Below are 7020 nucleotides of genomic sequence, written 5' to 3'. Positions count from 1 at the left end.
AATCAGATTAAGACAATAGATTGCTCAGATTTTCTGCTTCTTATTATCAATTTAGATATTTTCAACGTCATTGTGTATCATGGTATCTAGATACATGATTCTATCACGATACCATTCCATTGGAAGGCAATAAATTATCATATGGAATTGTTTCAACAATAATGCCAAACTTTCCACTGTTGCACCATCTCATTGTGAAGATGTACTGCTTTTCTTCGTCATGTGTGATGGTTGGAAGGACAGAGGCAAACTGATGATATCACCTTGGGCTCTGAAATTGTGGTGGGCATTTTTCACTATTCTTTTACATTTCATAGACCGATATTGTAAGACGAAAATAGTCTGCGGATTAATCAATAAGGAAACTAATTGGTTCTTTTCACCATTTAAGAGCAAAGGTAACAGGCTTTTTCATCAGTTGAAATTACAAACATCACCATAATCTGCAGCTCATTAAAGTTCATTCCGTAAGTAACTTGCCCACAGACCAAAAAGAAACTCTTGGCTGTTGTCTGGTTAAAGCCCGTCCTCGACCAAAGTAAAGTCAAATGTGGCTTAACATTACTCCAGAATCACAACTAAACTGTGTGGTTTCACTGTTCAGAGTGGGGATCTTACGGATCAATTCCTCTAATCTTATGTCTATCATACAAACAGGTTAGCCTTAGCAACTTAATTGTGTTTGAAGCATAACTTGTGAAAAATAAGTTGTGGAGTTAAAAGGTTACTTTTTGGGTGTCAGATACATATTCAATCATTTTCAGGTTGTTACTACAGATTGCAGACATTATGCTGCCACTAACACCTATAGTGTTCCAGTAATAGCGATTTTCTTCTTACAAAAGGTACCGTGAGGAACTTTTAACTGGTAATGAAACAGTCTGAATTTAATACTGATCTCTATATGACCTACATAAATAAAAAAAGGCCGTCAGTGAGAAGAATGGCTATTTCTGTATAGATATTCTTAAAGCTTGTCATCAGTGCCACCAGGTCAGAGTCCACACAAAAAGCTAGACTCCTTCAGCTCAGACTCCAGTGGGCCCACCATGGACCACGTCCGACCTGCAGTCGAAAGCTCTGGTGGGACCCCATTGGAGCCACAGTGCTGGAGACCCAGGCCCTATTGTTGGGCCCGCTGGAAGGAAGGTTAGCACGGGAGAACCTGGTGTAAGGCGCACGCCACAAAATGGTGTAATCACGGCCGGCACGAGGGGCACGCAGTGGTCACGGCGCTTGGTCGTGCATCTCTGAATTTTTGTAACTTAGCATGCGCTATCACGTGACTGTGCCAAATAGTTCACTGATAAAAGCACTGTTTACATGTCAAGGAAACTACAAAGATACTTTCGAAACAGGTGGACTTAAAAATCTTCATTTGACTAAATATTTTGCAGCCAAATCAAATTCTTTACAGGATATTCAACCTTCGTTTCTTTATAATAAAATGAATACTTGACTTCTTTGTTTACAGGATTTGTATAAAGGCAATATGAGATATGAGTTTACAGATAATTACAATCCCTCCTCGGCATTGTGGAAGTTGGTTTAGGGCTTTTTGCTGGTTACACCTACACTCTATGGGCATATCTATGAGTTACACTCTGTGTGCGTTTTATTTGTTAAAGTTAGTTTTGTTTGTAGGCCCTCTGATGTTTTGGAGAATAGAGAGTTCATGCTCGGAGCTTGTGCGTTGTCTGCATGTGTATAAACAAAGCAACAAATGCTTGAAGCTTAAAAAAAAAATGTTGAAAGTTGAATTCAGATTGAATGAGACGATTTGATTCTGGATCAGATTTGAAAAAACAGCTATGAAACCTCAACCCTAAATTCAACTTAATTAATGCATACTGATGAAAGGAGATGTGTCATTTGTGTTTAACCTAATAGACATTAGCACACTTTGTTTGTTATTATTATCCAATTAAAAATTGATTACTGGTGATGAAATTCTGTGCTGGACAGCTTTGAATGTCACTTATAAGCTAGATAAAGCTTTAACAAGACTTGCATGAGAACTGGCATTCTCTCAGGATCAGCACGATGTGCCTGCTGTGTACAAATATGCTGTACTACTACTACTACTACTACTTCTTCTGCAACCCCAGTATATAACCTTGATAGCATGCTCGGACTACCAATGTGTACATGTTGTACAGATTGTAAAGCCCTCTGAGGCAAATGTCATTTTGGGCTACACAAATGAACTGAATTGAAAAAGTTATTGAATTGTTAGCACAAATGTAAAGGCCTTCTTGGATTTTTTTGTTTACTTTACAGACTAAATATGAAGCAAGGCACCATAGAGATACGAGTTGAATGGCACATTTGAATTGCACTAATGAACATGTCAAAACTCAAGGCCCGCGGGCCAAATCTGGCCCGCCACTTCATTTTATGTGGCCCGCGAAGGGAAAATGTTTTTAAAAAAATTTGCTGTCGAAATGGGTTTCCTTATAAAAGGCATATGATTGTCTTAAAATTAAACTCTATTATACTTCATAGTGTACACTACAGTGACCATAAACTACACCTCCCGCAATGCATGTTGAGTTTGTGACCCGCGAAATGACGGACTCCGGCCGCTAGTAGCGTTAACTAAATCGGTTTTCCAACAAATTATTGAGTTGAAAATGTTCGACAAATAATCCCAAAATGTCTAAGAAGAGGAAAATTGATACAGAGGGAAGGACATTTAATGAAAGATGGGAAAGCGAATATATGTTTGTTCTTCAAGGAGAGAAACCGGTCTGTCTTCTGTGCTATGAGGCAGTGTCGGTGATGAAGGAATACAATTTACGCTGGCATTTTGCTACCAAACACGGAGCCAAGTATGCTAAATTTAGCCTCCAAGAAAAATGTCAACTTGTCCAAAACTTAAATGGCAGACTCCAACCGCAGCAGAACATAGTCACAAAAGCTACAGCCAAAAATGATGCCGCTGTGAAAGCTAGCTTTATTGTGGCTGAAGAAATCGCCCGACCTTCCAAGTCCTTTTCAGAGGGTGCATTTTTGAAGGAGTGTATGCTCAAGGTTTGTGAGCAGGTGTGCAGGCTTTTAAAAATGTCAGTATGTCATGCAACACCATCGCAGACCGAGTTCAGGAACTAGCAGGCAATCTGACAACACAGCTAGCCGAAGAGTCGAGCAGTTACGTGGCTTTTTCATTAGCTGTTGATGAAAGCACAGACAACACGGACACAGCACAACTGTCAATTTTTGTAAGAGGCGTGAAGGCAGACTTGACTGTCAGTGAGGAGCTCTTGGATGTAGTTGCCCTGCATGGAACGACAACGGGGAGGGACATTTCTGATGCAGTGGAGAGGTCCGTAAGTAAAACTAAATTACCCTGGAAAAGTTGGTGGGGCTAACTACCGATGGCGCGCCTGCAATGTGTGGACAAAAAACAGGCTTGGTTGGACTAGTGAAGGAGAAAATGCAAAAAAGTAACTGCCACACACCTCAGATAACAAGAAGCTCTGTGTGGAAAGGTTCTGGAACTGGATAATATAATAACCATGGTCATGAAAACAGTGAACTTCATTCGGGCGTTCGGGCGAGGGGCCTGAATCACCGCCAGTTCCAGCTGTGAAGGAGTCAGGCTTGGAGCATGGAGATGTGCTGTACTATACAGAAGTAAGGTGGCTGAGTAGGAACGCGTCCTCAAACGATTTTTTGAGCTTAGGGAAGAAATTGCTGTTTTCATGCAAAGTAAAAGGAAAATCTTTGCCTGAACTGTCAGATCCAAACTGGCTGTGTGATTTTGCTATGTTGTGTGACATAACGGAGCATCTTGCCCAACTGAATCAGAGGCTGCCGGGACGCAAACAAGTCATCACAAAGATGTCCGACATGATTACAGCTTTCCAGCGTAAACTGCAGCTATGGAAGTCCCAACTGGAACAGGACAATCTTGCACACTTTCCTGTCTGACAGGAAATCTCAGCCTCAGTTCCTGGTGCTTTTTCATGTGCTCGATTGGCTACCAAAGTGAACCGGTTAATGACTGAATTTGATCGGCGCTTCTCTGATTTCAGAACACAGCGCATTGACTTTGCCATCTTTGCCAATCCTTTCACCGCCGACGTCGACAGTGCGCCCCATCTCCTTCAGATGGAGTTAATAGAGCTTCAATGCGATAGTGACCTGAGAGCAAAGTTCCAGGATGCTGCAATCGAGGATTTTTACCGTCTCCTGCCTCCTGCTTTGATGCCACAGCTCCGACTTCAAACTGCCTGTGTTCTGTCCATGTTTGGGAGCACCTATCTGTGCGAACAGATGTTTTCAATAATGAATCTAAACAAGACAAAGCACAGATCACGCATCTCCAACGACAACCTCCACGCTGTTTTACGGATTGCTACAGCACAAGACCTAAAGCCAGACATTGACAGACTGACCACGGGAAAACGGTGTCAGACATCTGGCCAGAAAACAAATGGGTAAGCATTTTTTAAAACCTGAATTGTATTAAAAATATAATAAAATGTATTTCAACCAAGAATAAGTACAGTGTAATATGTGTGAAATTGAATGGCTGTGTTTTGTTTGTTGTTATTTTCAGAACATGATCAATGGATGAGGATGGTGTGTGATATGGTGTCCTAGGGTGAGGAAGTATTTACTTGCTGTGTTCAAGGCCATGCAGCATCACCTAATCAACCTCACCCGGAACCTGAACAATATAATTATGAACTGGGACATATCTTATTGTTATTTTGAGTTATTAAATATACTACTTTGTATGAATAGCAATAACACCTAAACACAGTGTGTTTAGGTGTATGTGTTCATACAGCCAAATGTTTACTGCAATCAAAACCATCTCTCATTAGTTGGTTGTATGCCCTCTACAAGGCTGTTTCAGTTAGATGTAACATCTGTCACACATGTTCTTAGCAGCTCACAATCATTTGTGTTACCATAGTTATGTCCCTCTCAACTGTGACAAAAATGCTTTGAACAGAGTTAATAATTAAAATAACTAACTTGTGTTTGATGATATTTGTTTTTTATATTTTCTTTAAAAGTTTGATCTTTGATTTATGTTATAATAACAGAAATGTGCATATCATTTTACATTTATATAAATGCATTTACAATATGTTTACACTTGAATAAACAATAATCAAATGCAGAGAGAGTTGTTTAACAATATGTTTGGGAGTAGTTACAGTTATACAGTCTTACAGTTACATCCGGCCCTTTGAGGGAAACCATGATGCTGATGTGGCCTGGGGTGAAAATGAGTTTGACACCTCTGCACTAATGGGTCAAAGGTCGCAGGTTGAGCTATCAGCCCCTCTTTGTCACCGACTGATCCCGTGCACCCTCATGATAAAACACCAGGAGCGGACTGCTGAGGCTGGACATCATGTGGGGACAGACGCAGAATGAACTAACATGAGCTCAATAAATGATGACTCAGCCAGATGCCATTTGTCTCCTAATCACATTCCAAGCAGTGTAGCGGACAGACACACGGCCGGTGTGTGTGTAACTGCTCAGTACACACTGATGTGACCGCGGTACCTGCAGAGCAGCAAACACACAAACCTAGCTTGTTTAGTTCGCTAGCTAGCTAACACTAGGGCTAATGTCGCTTGGTTTTTAGGGTGTAGCAAATGAAGCAGTTCCTCTCTTCCTGTTGTGTAACGACAGAGGACACGGAAGCTCCAACTATATTCATATAACGTTAGTCCCGAACAGATATAACCGGTATGAAACTGGAAAGACATGCAGCCATACCGCCAGTTAGCTAGTAGGCGGTTGGCTAGCAGAGTGTAGGTTTAATATGAAGCTAACTTACCTCATACTGGATGTACTGTTTTCTCCATTCCGGGGTGATGTGAGCGGAGAGATGCTCTGTGAACTTCATCTTGACAGCTTGGTGGTTTCCCCTCTCCTGCTCTTTATATAACCAGGACCGGTAGGTCCGTTGGGCAGCGGGAGGTTTTGCCGAAACGGTTCACAAACGTTCAACACAGAAACTGTCATGCGGAGATTACGTCCGTGCTGCACGGTAAACGACAGAGAGATGCCCTTTTTGTCTTCACGTTAACCTAGCTAGCTACCGGGGCACATTCCGGCCGTGTTAGACCCACCCGAGGAAGTGCTGGTGGAGTAATGTTAACATCTCAGCTAAAGGACATGCTTAAAATGTGTTTTTATCTGTAGCGCTAATACCGCACAATAGCGGTTAGGTTTGGTAAACAGTCTCCTGTGTGCGCTAGCAGCTGGGTCTGTCTCCCCCTCTCTCTCCTCTCTCCTCTCTCCTGTTGTTCAGCCTCTACTTCTCACTCCACCTCCCGTCTCCCGCTGCCTTCAGGTACAGTTGGAAATATTAAAACAACCCAATCTTGAGCGCACATGAACATTTATTTGATGGGTGTAACGAGATGTGGCCCAACCCTCCTTCAGGAAGCGTCACCACACCGGGACGGGTCAACCAGTGTTTTTTAGACTTAATGGTGTAACAACGCGCTGGTTGTCGAAGAGGAGAGAGGAACAGTGATGCAGTCTTCGCTCACTGTATGTTCAGCACAGGAGCTGTCATTTGATGTCTTGTTTATCTCAGTTGTTTTGTTGTTCATCAGCAGATAGTGTTTTCCTCATTCAGCTTTGCTGGATTTTGTTTGTGCTTTTCAAATGATCATTTTGTCTCCGATGTTGTTCCACTGATAAGTCTAGATTTCACCATTGTATATGAATTTTAAAAAATAATACTAATGACCGATTCTTACTCCGGATAGCGGAGCTTGGCGTCAATAATATACTGCTGCGTCTTGTCTCTCTTCGATGTTCCTTTCAACTCTGTTCATATAGCTGGCATCTCAGGGAACAAACGCTGTCTTTGCTATAGCTCTGTATTCCGATGATCGGTGAATGTCACATGTGTGATGTCGCCGGCCACCTTTGGGAGAATATGACGTAGATGTAGATTGTCTTTTTGGTGAGGGGGTGAATTCAGACGGAAAGTTACCATCACCTAGCTATCCACTGGGTGTGCTTGTGCCTGAC

The 7020-nt window shown here is 42.0% G+C and overlaps 1 protein-coding gene across 2 annotated transcripts in view; it reads right to left on the bottom strand.

Moving 5' to 3' along the window:
* LOC116399791 (xenotropic and polytropic retrovirus receptor 1 homolog) overlaps nucleotides 1–6331 on the bottom strand; it is a 68577-nt gene extending 62246 nt beyond the window's left edge. Inside the window, exon 1 of one of the 2 annotated variants that reach the window (XM_031877195.1) lies at nucleotides 5810–6331. In XM_031877195.1, the coding sequence (XP_031733055.1) occupies nucleotides 5810–5878 (69 nt within the window). In that variant the 5' untranslated portion in view covers nucleotides 5879–6331. The remainder of the gene's footprint in view (nucleotides 1–5809) is intronic. The other variant, XM_031877194.1, reaches the window with a different exon arrangement.
* Nucleotides 6332–7020: the final 689 nt, after the last annotated feature.

This window comes from Anarrhichthys ocellatus, unplaced genomic scaffold, assembly GCF_004355925.1.
Source record: "Anarrhichthys ocellatus isolate YVR2014 unplaced genomic scaffold, GSC_Weel_1.0 scaffold129, whole genome shotgun sequence".
Lineage (NCBI taxonomy): Eukaryota > Metazoa > Chordata > Actinopteri > Perciformes > Anarhichadidae > Anarrhichthys > Anarrhichthys ocellatus.
Note: the sequence above shows the minus strand (reverse complement) of the source record. Positions and strands in the feature narration are given on the sequence as shown.